A 19710-nucleotide genomic window follows, 5' to 3' on the forward strand; every position below is an offset into this window, starting at 1 on the left:
GCATGTGGGCTCCTTGTGCTCAGGAGTCACATACAAATGGCACACAGCTGGAGGGCAGACAGTTCTAGGGCCAAATCATTCTCACCTTGCCTGGGCTCTGTGGGACCTGTCAGGAAACCCACTTTCTTCTGCTGTGTGGCTTCCAGAGCTGTGGGCACCCCAACATGAGTTCAGCGACACTCTTGAACCAGGCTCAGAGAGTCATGGCCACTTTCCTGCTGGGGACTGAGCTTAGGTGATAGCCCAGGCCCATGGCCAGCTGGGACTCACCAGAGAGTTTGAGGTGTCACCCAGTGGCCAGATCTCCAGCAGGATAGGGACCTTGTAGACCCCCTCCTGGACACCTGGGGCACTGGCATCTTCAGTGCCACCAGGAGGAGTGCTCTAGTCCCCTGCACGCCTGTGTTTCCTGAAGATGCACTGGGGCACCAAGCCTCATGGTACTGGCCCAGCCTGGCTGTGCACCAAGGAGTTCAGCCCAGGGACTGTCACCGCACTTTCAGGGCCCTTGGGGCCCAGCCCATATCTCCTTAGTCCTGCCCTAGGGTGCTCTGTCCTAAGGCTTGAATAAGGTGGGATAGGTGTGCACAAGCAGTGGGGTGCAGGTGACAGGCCACAGCCGGCCACAATGGCTGAGGCAGCAGTCATTGCAGAGGCCCTCTGTGTACAGACCCTGCTCTACAAACAGCCTGGCCTGAAAGCTCTGGTCCTGATACGTGTTCCTGGATAGTGGGAGCAACCTCCCGTAGTGGGTCTCTGCGCTCTGGTTTAACTGGCAGGAGGCCAAGAGGACAGTTTCTCTGTGGGCAGTAAGGAGCTGTTTCCACTAGGTGGAGCCAGAGCACTTGCTTTTTGGCAGCCAGCATGTGGTGGCTGAGTGTCTTCTCCCCCCACCCCGCAGCACACACACTCTGAGGCTAGTAGGTTCCAAGTCCACTAGCCACAGCTCCTGGCTCTAGACTGCTAGGTTACTAGCTCTGTCTAGGCTACTAGGATACTAGCTCGGCTACTAGGCTATGTCGAGCCCAGATCCTCAAGGCAAGTGCCAGGCCCATCACAGGTGATGGGCCCGTTTGTGTCCTGGGAGCTTTTGCATGGTGGCTTCTGCAGCATGTGGGGATCCTCAGATGGTGGTCTGTATGGCAGCAAGTGGGGTGTCTGGCCCTTTTGGGGGTCCTGGGGCACTCCACTTGTCAGTTTTCCCAGCTTCTGGTGGCATTTGAACCCTAAGCTCCCCGCCTCCCTTGTGATGACACTGCCCAGGTACCTCAGGCTTCTGGGAGTGGCATTCTGTGGCTCTTAGTCCTGGTCCACCCCTCCCTAGTCCTGCCTCTCCACTGTGCCTCTCAGGACACCCTGAGGGGTCAACCGTGGGCCTGGCCCTCTGCTGATTCTCTGCAACTGGGACCTTCAAGATCTCAAGTCCTTGATAGGGAAATGCACCTGCTGCTAAGGCTGACAACTTGAGTTCCATCCCTGGGTCACACATGGCGGAAGGAGACAACTGACTCCTACAGGTTGTCCTTTGACCACCACACATGTGTTTGGACAGTCCTGCCTACCTGCTGTGTCCTGGCCCTGCCTCCTGCCTTTATTCTGTGTGCTGCTGGCCATGTTGCTCTGTGCCCTTTCCAGCAGCACCTTGTGTGAGTTTGTAGTGCCCCCTTGATGAAGTACAGCCCTCAGGTCCCATGCCCATCACAGTTGCCTGCACAGGACCCTGGTGACAACCGGGCTCTGCTGGCTGTGCAAGAGATGGGTAGCAGGGGGGACCTGCCCCAGTCCAGGTGGATGCGGTCCCTGGGAAGGAGAACTGTGTGAGAGCTAGGTGGTGAGTGCAGGCACCCTCATTACACCAGGGTGGGGGGCAGGGCTCAGCAGTAAGACATGGAACTGTGCTGTCCTGTCATCCAGAAGACACACCGTGCTCCCCCATTGAATGTGGCCTGTTAAGCAGCCAAGGTGGATGGAGCCCAGGGCTGGACTCAGCTGGTGGTTGCTGTGCCCGCCCATGCTCCTCCCACCTGCTCAGAACACCAAGGCCACTGATTTCTAGGCTGTGAGTTCCCCAGGGCCATGATGTTCCTTTTGTACCATCTCCCCTAGCTCTCATCTCTGCATGTAGGGAGGGGTGGCGCGTGGGCATTTGGGTCCTGGGCTCAGCAATTGATGTGGTGCTGGTGGGGACAGTGATGGCCCTGAGACCTGGGGGTAAGTCAGATTTCCAGCAGGATAGCTCCGCTCCTAATCTGTGGCTGGTACCCTGGAGGACAGTGTCTGACAGCTCTTAGTAAACCATGTCCTGCCACATGGCACTGTGGCTGGGAGGGCTATGTCCAGTACAGCCCAGGGCTCCCAGGTGTCAGGTACAGCCCAGGGCTCCCAGTTGTTCAATGTAGCCCCAGGGTTCCCCTTTGTTTAGTGCAGCTCCAGGGCACCCAGGTTCCGGTAGAGCCCCAGGGTTCCCAGGTGCCCAGTACAGTCCCAGGGCTTCTAGGTGATACAGCCTCATTCCTCTCCAAAGCCCATCAAGGAGGTGGCCTTTGGGTACCTGGCCACCAACCCTGGCCCAGATTTTTTTCTGTGTCCATCAAGCCCTGCACTCCATTTTTTGGTATGTGCTGCCACCTGGTGGCCACCCTGGAAAGTGTGGGAGCTGTGGAGGACAATCTCCAAGAGGAGGGGCCTGTGACAACCCTTCCTGGCAGAGAAGTTTCCTTTACAAGGGGCAGAAAGACCAGCTGTGCTGTCTCCCCACAGTGTAGATGCTTCCAGCATCTGTGACCCCTTCCGTGCAGACACACAGGCGGGTCAGTGCTGACTGTGGCTTGAGCAGACTCAGGTGTGTTGGCTTTGCCTTCCTGATCCAGGCTGATGGCTTCCAGGCTTCGAACAGCTGTACACAACCAGCCCAGGATGACCCCATGTGCACAGGGCTCCTGGTGGATTCAGTGAACACAAGGCCACAAGGTCCACATGGGAAGAAGGTCCCTGCTGAGAATATTGCTAGGTTTTGGTTAGAAGGCATACAGCTTTTGGGACCTCGTCAGCTTTGAAGTGTGGGTACCTGTATGTTTAGTCAGCTGGTATCATTTTGGCCCTCAGATGTTGGAAGTGATGGAGTTTCGGGTTTGCTGGCATGCCCGGGCTGCCCACTGTTGCCCTCCTGCAGCTAGGGGTGCTTTTGTCGCCTCTGAAGGTAAATGTCACAGTGGTGATGGCAGGGCTGCACTGACCACTCTTGTTCTCTCATAGGTGAGGCTCTGCATCACTGCAGCCATGGGGTCCGAGGACCACAGTGCCCAGAACCCCAGCTGCAAAATCATGACCTTCCGCCCCACCATGGACGAGTTCAGAGACTTCAACAGATATGTGGCCTACATCGAGTCACAAGGTGCACACCGCGCAGGTCTAGCCAAGGTGGGTCATGCCACTCCAAGGCTGCTTTGTGCCTAGATGCCATGTCACCTAACCCTTTTTTAAATCTACAGAGGCACCCGGTTCAGTGGGGGTGCCTGAACCAAATCAGGGCACTCGTGTCCCTAACCCTGGAGAGAACCTAGCCTGGGTGGGACACAGAGCCTGCTGCTGTGAGGGACAGGACTATGCTAGGCCTAACATGGAAGGGGACCTAGGATGTAAGGGAACCCAATGCCTGGGGGCAGTGGTATCAGGAGACACCTTTAGTTCCTGATTAAGTGGCAGTGCAAGAAATGGGCATAAGAGTCGTGTGTGTGTGTGTGTGTGTGTGTGTGTGTGTGTGTGTGTGTACATGTGTTCTTGTCTCTGTCTGTGTGTAGCTGAGCAGTGGTGGCATACACCTTTAATCTCAGCACTTAGGAGACAGAGGTGAGTTTGAATCCAGCCTTGTCTACACAGAGAGTTCCAGAGCAGCCAGGGCTATACAGAGAAACCCTGTCTTGAAAAATCAGAGAGAAAGAGACAGGTTGTGGCGGGGGGGGGGGGGGGGGATGATTTAGTGTGTGCACTCGCCTGTGTATATGTGTCTGTAAGAACTAGTGTGTGTGCATGTCTGTACTGGGGGCTCTGCTACCTGCACAGCTGTCCCTACCACCTCTGCAGGATCTGGGCCTTAGGAGCTGTGAGGGTGCTTGCTACAGGCAGTGAGAGACAGACTTCACCCAAGGGTGGGGAGTGCTCTGAGTTCGTGCCTTTCACCTCCCCTTGAGGAGGGCTGGGACAGTTCTGACTCTGCCCATCTTTGGGGTGATAGTACCACCTTCCTGCCTCCACCTGGCCTCTCTAAGTATCCTATCTGCCCTAGCTTATGTGTGGAATTACTGACTTCCAGTATCTGCTCCCTGTCTTCTTGGGGCCCCGGACGCTGCTTCTGACTTGGTCTTGGGCACTCCCTTGCAGCACACTGTCATGTGCCCACTGAGCAGGACCGAGGAGGCCCCAGCCCTGCTTGCTGTCTCCTGCAGCCAGGGGCACCCATGGCACCCATGGCAGCAGTGACCAAGAACAGGCTCATGTGTAAGATTGTCTCAAAGTGGGACCCCTGCTGACCCAGCCCTCCAGTGTATTGGCTCAGTTTATAACTACACACACTATGCCCGGCTTAGTACTGACTTATGGCCCAGGTCTTCCCCCCGCCCCAGTCTGCTACAGTGGGGCCCAACTACCACCTCAGCTGTCATGGTTGTCATGGTTGTGTGGTGTCATATGCCTGTGCGTGGCAGCACTGGTCTAGGGCACTTAGATCTTTGGGGACCTGGGATTCCCTACCCTTGGGAGCTGCATCACCCACACCCTTCTTGGCCCTACAGATCATCCCACCCAAGGAATGGAAGCCACGGCAGACGTATGACGACATTGATGATGTAGTCATCCCAGCACCTATACAGCAGGTGGTGACGGGCCAGTCGGGGCTTTTCACACAGTATAACATCCAGAAGAAGGCCATGACCGTGGGCGAATACCGCCGCCTGGCCAACAGTGAGAAGTATGTAGGCTCGAGCCGTCTTCCGGCTGCTCAGGCTCCCCACTTCCCGGAGTTCCAGACTGGGCTGTAGGGCTCCTCAGCCTACCCCTGCCGCTGCCGCCGTCTCCAGGGGCTGCCCTCATCCCAGTGTGGCCAGAAGGTGGCCTTCCAATGGTGTTCCCCCATGCTTTGTGCTTCTGTGCATCTTGAGACCTGCAGTCATAGCATATGCAGACACGTGGTCCCTGTGTTCTGTGCTCCAGCTGCCCCTGGCTCCCAAAGCTCTGTGCCCCTCCTTACCAATAGAAGTCTTGATTCTGGGGTTGGGTTCTGAGGTTGCTAGAGGGTGTTGTACTGCCCAGAGCCCAATCCGAGCTATGTGTTGTCCGTAGGTACTGCACTCCACGCCATCAGGACTTTGACGACCTGGAACGAAAATACTGGAAGAACTTGACCTTTGTCTCACCCATCTATGGGGCCGACATCAGTGGCTCACTATATGATGAAGTAAGTGTCCATGAGTGTCCCTCATGGGTCTGGCCACTGTTGTGGTCTCTGGGGATGGGAGGAGAGTGTCTGTGCCTCACTGTTCAGGACTACCCTGGCTGCAGTGGCTCCCAAAACCTCCACGTTCCTGAACACTACTTGGCAGGATTGTGCTGGCTTCTGACCCAGGGTGGCATCCTGGACAGGAGACCACAGCCTGGATTAGTCTCTGTGATGGTGCGGGCTGCTTGTGCTCTGCCTCTTGTGACTTCTGTGCCTGTTACCTTGAGGTCTTGGCCACCTCAGTGGGTGCTGCTGATGTGTGGTGTGGTAACCCATGGCTTGGAGCTATGGCAGGATCCCAGTCTGGTGGTGGCTCCTACCACCTTCACCTGTAGCCTCGCTGCCTGGGCTCAGTTGTCAAACTCAGGAAGAAGGGCCAGCTCAGGAACCCCCGGGCAGAGCCACATTGGTGCTGGCACCTTACTACATGCTTCTGGAAAGTTCTGTTGGTTGCCAATTTGTGTGTGTGTGCATGCACACATAGGAAGCCTGTGGATAATTTCAAATGTCTTCCTTAGACCCTGGCCCTATCTATCTTGCTTTTGTGGGGGACAGGATCTCACTGTGTAGACCAAACTGACCTCATCCTCAAGGAAATATGCCTGCCTCTGTACCATGAGTGTTTGGGTTACCTAGTCTACCTTGTTTTTTATTGTTGGTTTTTATTTTATTTTACTTTATTTTATTTTATTTTATTTTTTCAGGACATGGTTTCTCTGTATAACAGCCCTCACTGTCCTGGAACTCACTCTATAGGCCATGCTGGCTTCGAACTCACAGAGATCCTCCTGCCTTTGCCCCCTGTATTGTTGGGTTTTTAATTTTTAGTCACTTTTTAATTCTGTGTGAGTGTTTTGCCTACAGGTATATTTGATCCTTTTCAACTGGAGTACAGCTGGTGTGAGCCTCCATGTGGGTTCTAGGAACTGAATCTGGGTCCTCTAGAGGCACTGAGCTATCTCTCCAGCTCCTCGCCCTGCATTGTTTTCTGGGATAGGGACTCACTGAACCTGGAGCTCACACACTGGGCCAGCAGGCCATGGTGCACTCCCCTGTCCAGAGCTGGGATTGCGGGTGTGCACTATGGTACCCAGCTTTATGTATGGTGCTGGAGGCCAGTCTCAAGCTCTTCCACTGCGCTGTCTCCTCAGGGTTGCTTGTTGTTGTTGTTTCGAGTTGTGTGTGGTGTGAGTGTAGGCGTCTGTTCTTGTGTGTGCATGCGTGCAGGCACTTGTGTGTCTGGCCCCTCTGAACTCAAGTCACCAGGCTTGGTGCAGCACCTTCATGCCGAGTCCTTTCAGTGGTTATGATTGTTCCTAAAAGCAGCCTGGCTTTGTACAGCCGGCATGCCATGCACTACAGCAGGTAAAAGCCCAGAGTTCAGTGGGCTCCCATGCACCCATGGTGCTGTAGAGTCCTTGCCTACCATCTCAGAGAAAGACCTAGCCCCACCAACAGCCACCCCATCCTTCCTGACTGACACCCAAGAATACACTTTCTGTCTGGACATGTTCTATTTTCAGTGCCCCACATTGTGGCCCCTCATGTCTGATTCTCAGTGTCCTCAGGGTCCCTGCACACTGGGGTATGAGGGCCCACGCAGCATGCCTCTGTCTATTAGGTGATAGACATGTGACCTGTGACCTGCTTGGGCTCCAGGACGAGAGGCAGCTGTGGGTGCTGTCCAGGTCCCTGTGACCAGGGCTTTGTTTCTCTGAAGTCCACATCCAGGGTGGACCTGCTGGACTTGGCTGCTCTCCAGCTGCTGCTCATCCCTCTGGCTCCTGGCACTCTGGGTGTGAGAGGCTGCCACATCTGTCCTCCGGCTTGACACCCTGCAGTCCTCAGCCTGTGATGCCAGGCGCTCCCTGCCTCCAGTGTTGTTCCTTTCCACAATGTCTCAGGACTGGGATCATGACCCAGCCTTTCCCATGACTTCTGTCCTGCAGCCATGGGGGATTAGGGCTCATCCGCATTGAATGTTTATTTCTTTCAACTGTATGTGCTCACCTGTGGATACGGCTCTTTCTGCTAATGGCTGAGGTGAAAGCTGTCTCACAAGTCCTTCTGAAGATGGCTTTTTCCTCCCATCCTGAGCCAGGGTCTCATGGAGCCCAGGTTGGATTTGAACTTGCTGAGGATGAGCTTGAACTCCTGACTCTCCTGTTCTACCTCCTGAGTGCCAGCATGCTGGGGGGCCCATTCATATTGTCCAGCAGTGCACCCTGGGTGGGCAAAGCCTCTGCACTCAGATGGGAGTGAGGGTATCTCTTAGTGGTTTGATCTGCTTTACCCTCTGCAGGTCCAGAGCAACCTTACAGGTTGCAGTAAGTCTTGGGTCAGTGGCCGTGTATTCTCTTGGTTTTGGGATCCCTGTCCTCTAGTAGGTGTCATGTGCTGTCACCTTATTGTTTTGTCATCTGTGCTCACAAGATAGTACTGCGTGAAATCACTCTGGGCTTCTCCCAGCAAGATGTCCCAGGCATGCCCCTGCACCCCACCACCTGTCAGCTAGTGTGCCCACTTTAAAGAGGACTGTGCCACACCACAGGCCCCTGGAAGCTTGTGGCTTTGAGACCTGTGTGTCTGCCTCACCTAAAGTAGTCCAGAATCTGTTCTAAATGGGGAAACTGAGGCCCAGAGCAGACGACTTTTGACCAAGCCATGGGACGAGTCTCCCCATGAGGTTGTACCTGGGTTCCTTTCTTGTAGCCCATGACGTGTTCCATGGCAGGGCAGCAAGGCTATTGTATGCTTGATGGCAGCAGCCTTCGCCCTCCAGACTTGGGCCTTCAACCTCCTGGCAGGAATCGGTCACCTCCAGGGTCACCGTGTGGAGATGCTGAGATGCACCCTGGTGGCTCTGGGATGAGGAGAAGTCTTAGGTATAGGCATGTGAGGTTCCTGTCTGCCTTTGCTCCAGCTAGTAATGTTTGAGAACGTGGGTTGTGGTTGGGGCTTCGTCCATATTTGCCTGCATCCTTTGAAGCTGTCTGGTCTTGTGTGATGGAAGGTTCTAGAAGGGCTGTCATTTGGGCATGGGATCACATACCTGTGAAGGGATCCCTCCACTTGGAAACTGCCTTTCTTCTTCTGTGTTACTTAGAGGTATGGAGGTCACTACCAAGCTGTAGTTGTTGCTTGGCACATGCTGGCTTATAGACTGTTACCCTGAACCTGAGCAGCTCTAGTGTGCCTGTGATCCTAGTACCTTTGACCTTTTGAGATGGCCACCTGGAGCCTGAGGACCTGATGCTGACATACCTCAGTAGCCCTGTTCTACTCTGGGTGACTGCAGCCAGGGTGCAGGTGAGCACAGATGTCCTGGGCGGACTCTGCTGACCATACACTTGCTGTCCACAGGATGTGGCTCAGTGGAACATCGGAAACCTGAGGACCATCCTGGATATGGTGGAGCGTGAGTGTGGCACCATCATCGAGGGAGTGAACACACCCTACCTGTACTTCGGCATGTGGAAGACCACTTTTGCCTGGCATACAGAAGACATGGACCTATACAGCATCAACTACCTGCACTTTGGCGAGCCTAAGTCCTGGTGAGTGCCAGGGTGTGAGGCAAGGGGGGGATCTGGCCACTGCTGACAGGTTACTGTGGAGTGCCTCCTGTTCACACTTCAGGCTTTGGGGAGATGAGCTGGTCCAGGACCATGGCCTTGATGGTATCAGGTAACCACCTGCAGTCCTGTTGTTCTAGGCAGTGAACTGAGGGCTGTGATCTTGCCTGAGCCTCTGCGGGGCCGATGGCTGTCACCTGCTAGCCACATTACAGGGGCTAGTTTCTGCTGGGCCTGGAGTCTGTGTGAGGTTCCAGCCGGGCTCTCTCTCCATCTCCCTTTGCTGGCTGCCTGGCAGAGCCCTGTCTCCTCTTGGGTCAGCTTCCTTGTCACACAGTGTGGACAGGAAGGTGCTGAGTGGGGAGGACAATGCTTAGGACTGGGCAGGTCCCAGTAGCTGGTTGTCCTGCTGCCATTTCCGTCTCTGTGGTAAGGCACCCTGCTTAGGGAGCATGGGTTTGTTTCTGCTCATGTTGCAGCCCATGGTCAGTCACTTAGGGAATTGGAGCCACGCCTGTGTGGAGCATGCTCAGCTGCTTCCTCCGCTCTCACATGGGGCACTGGGCACTGTCACCATGTTCAGCTCCATTTCGCCATGCTTATGAACACTTAGGTCCCTGGGACATGTGCCTCTGAGGCTACCCTGACTCACACATCCCTGCTGAGATTCTCTTTCTGGTGGTTTTAACATCTGTTAACTTGACAACTAGCCATCACCCTCGGCCTCTGCTTCAGTGTGGAGGCGCCTTCACCCACCCAGGCAGGTGCAGGGGGCCCCATTGTTCTCTTTAAGTGCTTTGTGTCTGGGGCACGTGTGTGGCTCCTGTAGTCTCCCTACAGTCTGAGGTGGTGGCTTGGGTCTTCCTAGTCAGGGCTGCTGCCTCCTGAACACTGGGACTTTGGTGCTCCTTTGTCACTCCCTGTGGCCACACAGTATGGCCCTTCTGTCCTCTACTGTCCAACACCTCCTTGCTGCCACAAGTGTGACAGGAAGACCTTGCCTGCAACAGGCCTCCCCTGTATCGCTCAGCTGTGGACAGGGCTGTGTGCTGAGCCTGTGGAGGGTCACGCACAACAGTGCCCTCTCTGTGGGTGTCTCTGCCCTCAAACTCCAAGCTTCCACCTCACTCCAGTTGAGTCCATGCTTGGGCCTGGGCAGCTCTCCTGCACTGGAGGACATGGCTGTGTTGCTATGTGTGCCTCCCATGTGGACCCTGCAGCCAACCGTCAGCCTACAGCCAGGCTAGCTTCCTGACTGATGCCTGATCTGGACTGGACTCAGGCTGGATGGGAGAGTGGACCCCAAAAACTGACCCCTCGAGCCTCATGGGTCCCAGCACTGCCCCTCACAGTTCCAGAAGTGAGAAATCCATCAAGTGTTGTGTCTGCTTCTTCCTTGTTCCCTGGACCTTAGGAAGCTCTGCCCTCTGCTGTCCCAGTATCAGGGGCCCTGTGTTCCCTGAAAGTGGGACCCTTTCTCCCCCTTCTGAGCTGGCCATGAGGCCTCTGCCTCTGATCATCCTGCTGCCCTCTGAGGACTATTTGGTGACACTGGTGACCCAGGACAGCCCCTGTGCACAGGAAAGGTTGGGGTGCATGGGCAGCACTCTGCCAGCCATGGCTTTCAGCTGCTTTTCATTTGCAACAAAATCCTCTGACAAAAGTAACTAGCAAGAGGAAGGGTTTGCCTTGGCTCCACCATCATGCAGGGAAGGTGCTGAGGCAGTTGGTCACATGACAAGAAGGGAACCGGATTAATGCTGGTGCAGTTCCTTCTCTCCTTTTTGTATGTGGTCAAGGATCCCAGCCCAGGGCATGAACAAGTCTTGTCTCCTGGAGGCCTGTCCCCCACACTTCTGTCCATTTGACAGTTAACACTGACCAGTACACTGTCCCTGTGGGCTCCTGCTGGGGTGTCTGAGCTGTGCACACCACCCATTTCTGTAAGTTCACTCACAAGGTCCCTGTCTGTGGATGCGTGGTGTAATAGTGTCAGGCTGGATGGTATCTCATGAGCAGCCTAGACTATGTCCTTAACCCCGGCCTCTTGTGGCACCACCCTCTATGTATACCTGTCAGCCAGGTGACTCCTCTCATGTGCTCTGCTATCACCTGTGTGGAGGGCAGCTGGGTTGCTACCTGGGTCCCTGGGATCCCTTGAGAAATGATGTGGCAGCAACAGGGGCCAGTGGCCTGTTCCCCATGGCTGCATTGTCCTACAGGGCTAGATACAGACATCCCACAGCTGTTCCTGCTGCAAATCCCCACTTGTGCACAGCATGAGCAGGTGTGTGTGGGTATGCTTGTGTGTGGGTGTAACTGGAACCAGAGTGTAACCAGGACCAGCTGGCTCTGGAGGCCAGGGCCTGACTCCTGCTCCTGGTGGCCACTAGGTGGCACTCCCGCCCTTCTAACAGGCAGCCATTCCCTGGCACCCCTACCCTAGCTACTCTGAGAACATAACCAGGCTCCCTGGCTGCCTGCTTTGTTTGGGGAAGGGAGACAACTCCACTTTCTTCCTCAGAAAATAAGAGTAAAGAACAAGAGCTGCAGGCCAGCCTGGGCTGCATGTTGAGGCTACAGCTCAACTAAGCAGAAAGAGGAAGAGAGAGCAAGCAAACAGGTCACTCCCCTCCACCCCTGCTTAACTTCAGAGAGACCCATGAGCTTCCAGGAGCCATCAGAGTGGCCAGTGAAGCAGGTGCCAGCCCTAGAGAGACAGGCTGGTGGGCCAGCTGTGGACCTGTGTGGTACTAGAATGTTTCTAGTGTTGGGAAGCACCTTGGTAAGGACAATGAGAGCCATGCTGTCTGAGGGTGGTGCCAGGCTGTGTGTGGCCACATGGCCCTGCAGCTTGTAAGGCCTGGGGATCCCGGAAGAGTGATGGCACAAATCCCCACAGTGGCCACTTGTTTAGGGAAAGTTCCAGCAGCCTTGGCCTTGGTGAGCGGGGCCCAGTAGCCCATAAACAGGGGTCTCCCATTATGAGCGCCCTGTCACCCCTTCCATGGCTCTCCATTGTTGCTAGATAGACCCATGATCCAAACAGCTTGGGGGAGGAGGCTGATTGGGCTTTTATGTTCTAATGGCACTCTGCCATGGTGGGAAGTTGGGACAGGATTTGATGCCGAGGCCAAGGAGGGTGCTATTTACTGGTTTGCTCCCCATGGCTTGCTCAGCCTGCTTTCTTATGGAACCCAGGACCAGCAGCCCAGGGGCAACTCCCCCCACCCCCACTGAGCTGACCGTTTCACATTGATCATAATTAGAACACTGCCCCACAGGCCAGTCTGATTAAATGTTTTCTCAATGAGACTGGCTCTTACAGGGCACTCTAGATCTGTCACATTGACAGCTGACCATGACAGGATGGGACCCATGTGTCCTTGGGTACACACAGAGCACGTGTGTGTTTAACTTGGGTTCTCTCCACTAGGTTCTGAACCCCAGAAAGGTAGACTTCAGCTATACCTGTGTACCCAGCTCCAGCAGGGATCTCAAAGAGATCTACATTACCTGGGTTCCTGATACACTACTGGAGTTAATACATTCTCCCTCTCAGACATGTGGCTGCTACTTCCTGGATGCAGCTTAAAAGTAGTGGTAGTGCACACCTTTAATCTCAGCACTCAGGAGGCAGAGGCAAACGGATCTCTGGAAGTTCAAGGCCGGCCTTGTCTACCAAGTGAGTTCTAAGACAGCCAGAACTGTCACACAGAGAAACCCTGTCTTGAAAAACCAAACTAAACCAAACCAAACCCCAAAACTGGGGAGTCTCCACTGCTGAGCCCTTCGGCCTCCCTCTGTTGTATGACAAGAAAGACTTTTCCTGGGGACATGCAACACACAGATCTTTCATCCCAGGTAGGGACCCCATAGCAGACTAAAGTATGGACAACACAAAGTCCTACTTGGTGAACTGTGATTTTTACTAGGGTCACTGACAGGCATATGGGTGAGGGGAGGCAACTGTGTCACTAAGGCCCACCCCAGAATTGGCTGACAGACAGCTCACAGAGCTGGAACTTGGAGTGCACAGCACAGCCTGCAGGCCACATAACAGGCTGGAGAGCATCCCTTCCAGTTGCCCCAACTGGTCTGACTTCTTCCAGGCAGCTCAATTTCCTGAGGGGACCCTCGGCTTTTATTGCTCACTCTGGCTAGGAGGAGCCTAGTAAAACTGGTTGGTTTCAGGGACTTCCTGTAGCTATTTTGTTCACTTTCCTGTTTAAAGAGCCTCCCTTCAGGATGCTTCAATACCCCCCTCCCCCCAGCAGAGCCTCTAGTGTAGTCTGTGTCTGCTTTGCTTCAGCACCATGCTGGGTTTGAGTGCCTGAAGATATTTGCAGGTCCCAGCATTTTATGAAGCTTCTCTGGGTCTGTTACTGCTTTGGCTGATGTGATTAGGGTCAAAGGACTTTGACAGGGTGTATGTTCCCTTGTGCAGTCAGAATAGAAAACCCCAGACTCTGTTCAATCCCCCAGAACCTGTCACAGCAGTTAGAGGTGGCACTGGGAGGTGGGGTGGTACTGGGATCTCTGGAGGAATAGTCACATATGTGCGGTGGCAGTGTGGCCTCTGAGGACAGTGCCTTGCATGGGATGGGAGGAGCCTGTACTTGCAGGGCTCCTGGTGGCACCTCCCCCTCCTCCTTACATAATCTATGGACACTGGGTAGTCAGACCCTGGGTCCTAGCTTAAGGAAGGTGACTTGCATCACCACCCAAAGCCCCAAGGGACAGCTGGACCTGTTGGGGACCTACCCTGGTCTGGATCTACACCAGCCAGTGCCTTGCAGCCCCCATCCTCAGGAACCAAAGATGGTCCCTGTGCCTAGTTCATCCTAGGTTCGGCCCTCTGCAGTGGTCAGCTGGGCCACTGGGTTCCTCTGATGGCTGAGCTAGTAGGAGGCAGCTCGGCTTGCAATGGTTGTTTCTCATCTGGATTGCATCACGTGACCCCTCCCTCGTCCTGTTTCCGCTGTGACGATGCCTGTGAGGTGGATGTTCTCCATTTGCCTACCATGCCCTGTAGCACTTTGCAGAGTTGGGTGCCTACCATGTCTGTGACTAACTCACTGGGAAGTGTGAGTGAGGTTGCTGCTTCTACCTAAAGTGAGTGGCCATGATGATATGGGGACATAGCCACCAGGGGAAGCTTCTCCCTGGTCCCTGCTCTGCCACTCTGTCCTCTCCAGAGCACCTAGCCATGGTGTCTGTCCTCAGCTGACCTAGAAGTTTTTTGAAAGGCAGAGCTTTCTGCAGAAGGGGCCTCCTGAGGATGGCATTGTCCTAGGTGGTCACCCTGTGCTGGTAGAGCCTAGCAGCAGGCTCTGTGACTGTGTTGCTGCTACACCAAGTATGGCTGTGGCAGGAAGGGAATCTTTCTCCACCCAGTCCACATCCCAGTGGTGACCTTGGCCTCTCTGTTCCAAGGGTATGTCCAGCTCCATGTCCCCTGACCTGTCCTGTCTTAGACACTGCAAGTATGTGAGACAAAAGGTCAGTCCACAGGTTGCTGTGTGTGCCTCCCCACCCTAACTGCTAGAAGGCAGGAGACCCCAAATGGTAAGGTGACCAAGAGCCAGCCAGGAGTGTTCTCCAACTGGCATTGAGGCTCTGCCCTACAGGGCATGGCATACTGGCCAGCTCAACTGCTTGGTCTAGACACAGAAGCTAGCGAGGGACAGCTGTGTTATCCCTGGCCCAGTGCCCCTGCAGCCTCCATATGGGGACCTTGGCCTCACTCTGGCTTCAACCACTTTGTCACTGTGTCACCTCCAATGCCATTGCTTCTGGCCTTTTGCTTATTGAAACTGCTGTACATCTCAGCCACTTCAGGAACCAGAGTATTAACTCTTGAGGCTGATGACACGCCTGGGCTCAAACTGGGGCATTGGGACCCTTGGTACAGCAAGATGAGTCCTGTGTCATTAGCCACTGCGGTGCTCTGATGATGGTGGGCAATTCGGAGAATCTGGTGCACTCGGCAGGGAGCAGCTCTGAGTCACAGTCTGTGCCCATTAGCTCGATGAGCCATCCCATTCTGTGTCCTTTCCACAGTCAGGCCTTGCCAAAGAGGTGGTTGCAGCAGGCCTGCCCTGTAGCTGTGTCCCTGGTATCAGAGAGTCAGAGTATCAGTACACCCTGCTCATGTTGGGACTCTCTCAGGGCCTCCACTGACTGTGTCCCAGGCCTTTCTGTCTCAGCAGCATTGAGCGAGCAGAAAGCCATGTATCTTCTTTGTCCAAACCAGGGCCATTATCTTGCAGCGGGTTATGGAGCCTCCCCACAGTAGATCTGGAGATTGCCGACAGTGCAACTTTCCCATGAATTCTTCCTACCATCCATAGGGTCTGTCTGTTATGGATCCTGGCTGGTGTAGATTGTGTCTTTTGCAGATTCCTCAGTGTCCTACACAATCCCCTTGGCTCCTGGACTCCATTCAGAGCTGTAAAGTGTCCTTGGCTCCTCTGGGCTGGCCTATTGTTGGACTTCCCTTGTGCTTGATGGCCTTGGTGATGTGAAGCATAGTGTGTTCTGTGGTCACCTCCATCACAAGTTGTCCCTGCTGATGTTGTCCTTGACCGTGTGGCCCAGGGCACACAGTCCTTTCCCCACAGGACATCTTCACTGTCCCCCATATTGCATTCTGAGATTAAATGAAATGTTTTCATTATCAGGGAAGTCAAGAGAGGAAGGAGAGAATGGCCCTGTGCCAGGCTGGCAGCTGGGCCCAGCATTGCACTGATGTTTATTTCTCTCTTCATCAGGGTTCCGGGTTCCTTTCCTTCTTCCTGGAGAGGAATCACAGATGGAGTGCTCATGGCTCAGAAGCAGAGTGTTTGGGCCCTAGAGGCTCTCTAGAAGGGTTACAGGCCCCTGCCTTCAGGCTGTATGGGAACACCCTTGCTCTCTGTAGCCCTGACCTTAGAGGGGCTATCCCCTGATGAGGCCAGGCTCATCCCAGGAGTCAGTCAGGTTTTTTTTAATGACTTTTTATTTTATGTGCATTGGTGTTTTCCTCCATTTTTGTCAGTATGAGGCTGTCAGATCCCCTGGAAGTGGAGTGAGCCACCATGTGGGTGCTGGGAACTGAACTGGGCCCTTTGGAAGTACAGCCAATACTCTTAACTGCTGGGCCATCTCTCCAGCCCAGAGTCACTCAATATTTTGCAGGGTCCAGGTGTGCCATGGAGCCCCCTCTTCTCTTCCTGTGGGACAGAGGACGAATTGTCTTGGCCTGGGTGTGTGTGCATGTGCACTCACATGTGTGCCGTGAACTAGATTCCTCTACAGCAGCCTCTGTCATTCCTCTTGCCCCCTCTGTACACAGCACTGCTGTCCTGGCTTTGATGGCTCGAATTGCCTTCTTTTATCCTTTTGCTCTGTGCATCTATCTGTCCCTGGGCTACATGGCCTGGCAAGGGCCACCTCCCAGCTTTGTACAGACATACCAGTCTTGTCTCTACCTGTGTGTGAGAGCTGGCTCTGCCATGGGGGAAGTGCTTGGCATACCTTCCTGCTGGGAACTCACCTTTGCAGGGCTGTATTGGGGTCTGCCGATGACTATTGAGCTGTCCCTGCAGAGGCTATGACATAGGACCTGCCACCATCACACCTGCTGTAGGTGGAGGGGCATCATCTGGCTGTGAGCCTCACTCAGAAAACACTGTTCTTGCTTTTGAGAGAGCTTGGAAGGTCTTTTGTCCCTGCCACTTTCCCCGCTAGTGGGCTAACACCTATTGGCCTGACATTAGCTTAGGGCTGGTGGTGGGTGGGTAGCCAACACCGGCCACTGGACAAGCCCACAGCCCAAACATGGCTCCAGCCTGTCCTCCCCTGGGGCCCTGCAGAGTTGTCTGGGGCGAATGTCAGCACACTCACTGGCCTGAGGCAATCAGGCCACTCCAGATCTGGTGATACTGTGGGTCTCTTAGGCCCTGGGACCTCCAAGATACAGGTGGGAAACTGGGGCTCTGCTGAAAGATGAGTTTGGGACAGAAATGAGGAGTCCCTATAATGTTGAGTGCCTTCCAGGAAGGTTCCCTAGTATGTGGGGGGGCTCTGGGAGCCACAGATGTTTACGTGTAGTCATGTCCTGTTTGGCAGCAGTGGCTATGGGTACCAGTAATGTGTTCCCAGCTTCTCTGGCTGGGTCTGGTGGCAGCAAATGGCCCTGCATCATTTCAGCATCTTTAGGATTGGCACTATGACATGCCACACTACTTAGGTACAAGAAACCACCAGGTCTCTGTGCTAGAAATGCCCCTAGTCTATCTGGAACTGAATAGGTGTGTCCCTAGCCATTTGGCTGTCACTCAGGACACTTTGACATCAGGCCTGTCCTATAGTCCCAGGATGGCTCTGAAGTAGGAGCCAGCAGTGGAAAGAGCCTGGCCCCCAATACACCCACAGTGGCTGGTTTCCACAGCAACTGCTTCTTGAGTTGAGTGCCTGCTCAAAAGTCAGGTGTAGGAGCAGTGTGTCCCTTCCACAGCCCTGGCTGCTGATGGGGTTAATGGCCCTGCTCAATGGCGTCCTGCCCTGATTTTCAGAGTGGGGGACTGGGAACGAGTAACCCCTGTGTGAGCTTAGCCTTTCCCACCCACATCCGAAGCTGGAGTCCCATGGAGCAGGTGGAGTGTTGCAAGGCTCCTCTAGCAGGCATTGCATCTGGTTATGCAGTGGGGCCATGGGAGAGGAATCCTTCTGATGGGCCACTAGCAGTGTCCCTAGTTTGGGTCTTCACTGGGCTCACCCCCAGAGAGACTTGGGTGACCACAGGCCTGGTGCCCATACTGCCTACCCTGCCAGCACAGCGAATGGCCCACAGATCCCAGGAGTGTCCCCTGAATGTAGCCACCTGTCTCTCCACCTGTCCCCACCCCCACCCACCCCCAGTTCCCAGAGGACCTGTCCTTAATCTTCTGTTTTCAGTGTTTAAGCAAGTGACTAGCTTGGGAGACCAGTGCTGCAGGTTTATGCATGGATAGTGGAGCCCAGGCTCGTGGCTGCATGTGGGCTTCTGGTTACCATGGTTCAGGGCAGTAGAACAGGGGAATAAGAAGCATCTGCATGTCTACAAGTCAGAAGTCTCAAATGCCCATGCCTACAGCACCAGGCCCCATGCTCTACACTATCACCAGGGCCTGCCTTTTGGATTGTCTCCTATGAATGTGTCCCAGACTTTTGGCAGTGCAGGGTAGATGCCATCCAACACAGGGCCACTAAAAATCCTGGGGGTAGAGTACCACACCTCTGCTGAGCATGCAGCATCTCTTTAACTGAAATGGGTGGATGTGAATGGACCATTGCCCACACCTCCTCCCCAGGCTGTGCCCCCCCCCAAGATCTGCTTCCCCCATATCGCCAACTTCCCTGTGGGTGGTTAGTCCCATCTTCAGGTCTCTGTGTTCTCCAAGCCAGCTCTCTTGATCCCCTGTGAGTTTCAATAAAAATGTCATTACTAGAAGCTATTGACACTGCTGGTGTGTGACACCAAATTCTACCGCCTATTGTCCCAGAAAAACGATCCATTAGAGATAAAGCCAGTGGCTTGATAGTCTCCACCCTGGGAGTAGCCTTCCTGGTTCTGGCTGCTGCTGTCTTCCTTGCAGTCTTGTGTCTGCCCCACCTACGCAGGCAGTAAGAGATGGGATTCCCTGGTGGAAATGGGCAGCCCTCATTTTGTGCCAGCTAGGCCAGCTGGTTCCTGCCTAGAAGCTTCTTTTAGTTCAGGCGAACAGAACCCCTTTTTGTAGTAGCGGTCAAATTGGGGTACACAGAAACCCATTAGCTCATATGGAGCTGCTTGCAGCCCCCATTTGCCTTCCCCATGGGTGTCAGATCCTCTGTGGCCTCTCCATTGGTGGGCAGCGGGTAGATGATAGTGTATTTGCCAGTGTGCCCTGGGTGCCCAGATGTCTGAGTTCAAGGGTACCTTGAACACCTGTCCAGGCTTTACTCTGACCTGTGGGGTCCCTCTTTTTGTAACTCAGCGGCAGTGACCTCTTTGGTCACACCAAGATGTCCTCTGTGTTTGCTTTCTAAGATGTCCTGGCTGTGGCTAGGGTGGGGTGGAGGGGTCACCCTTTCTCAATTTCACTAGTAGTGTGGCCATAGGCCTCAAGGATCTTGGAGGGGGGTATTTTCTACCTTGTTGGGAGCACAGAGGACAGGTGACCTTGGACTCCATGCAGCATTGATTTACTTCTCTTTAAGCCCTGTTTTCTCAGAGTCCCTTCTGCTGTTGGCTCAGCCAACAGCTAGTTCTTGGCCAGTTCCACTTGTTATTCTGTGAGCGCTCCTGTCTCATTCCTGCTGTATTCCATTGGCTATTGTTTCCAGTGTGGACCTAGCTGGTGAGGTTTTTGATGGGCCTTTGATGGGCCACTCACCACCTAGCTCCCATTGTTTCGGATCTCTCTTCAGTGTTACCCTTTACTGTATCAGAGACACTTGGGAACATAGTCCTTCCTGTCCTGGCTGTCTGAAGGCTTTTATGTGGAGTGACTTGGTTTCTCTCTCTCTCTCTCTCTCTCTCTCTCTCTCTCTCTCTCTCTCTCTCTCTGTCTCTGTCTCTGTCTCTGTCATCCTTCCCTCTCTCCTCCCCTCCCTCCCTCCCCTAAGATCATGCTA

General features: G+C 54.3%; 1 protein-coding gene across 3 annotated transcripts in view; it reads left to right on the plus strand.

Moving 5' to 3' along the window:
- Kdm4b (lysine demethylase 4B) overlaps positions 1–19710 on the plus strand; it is an 81995-nt gene that overhangs the window by 22039 nt on the left and 40246 nt on the right. For all 3 annotated transcript variants that reach the window (XM_051177591.1, XM_051177592.1, XM_051177594.1), the window contains exons 3-6: positions 3256–3420; positions 4791–4966; positions 5338–5452; positions 8858–9051. In XM_051177591.1, the coding sequence (XP_051033548.1) occupies positions 3280–3420; positions 4791–4966; positions 5338–5452; positions 8858–9051 (626 nt within the window). In that variant the 5' untranslated portion in view covers positions 3256–3279. The remainder of the gene's footprint in view (positions 1–3255; positions 3421–4790; positions 4967–5337; positions 5453–8857; positions 9052–19710) is intronic.

The sequence above is a fragment of the Phodopus roborovskii genome, unplaced genomic scaffold, assembly GCF_943737965.1.
Source record: "Phodopus roborovskii unplaced genomic scaffold, PHOROB, whole genome shotgun sequence".
NCBI classification, from domain to species: Eukaryota; Metazoa; Chordata; class Mammalia; order Rodentia; family Cricetidae; genus Phodopus; species Phodopus roborovskii.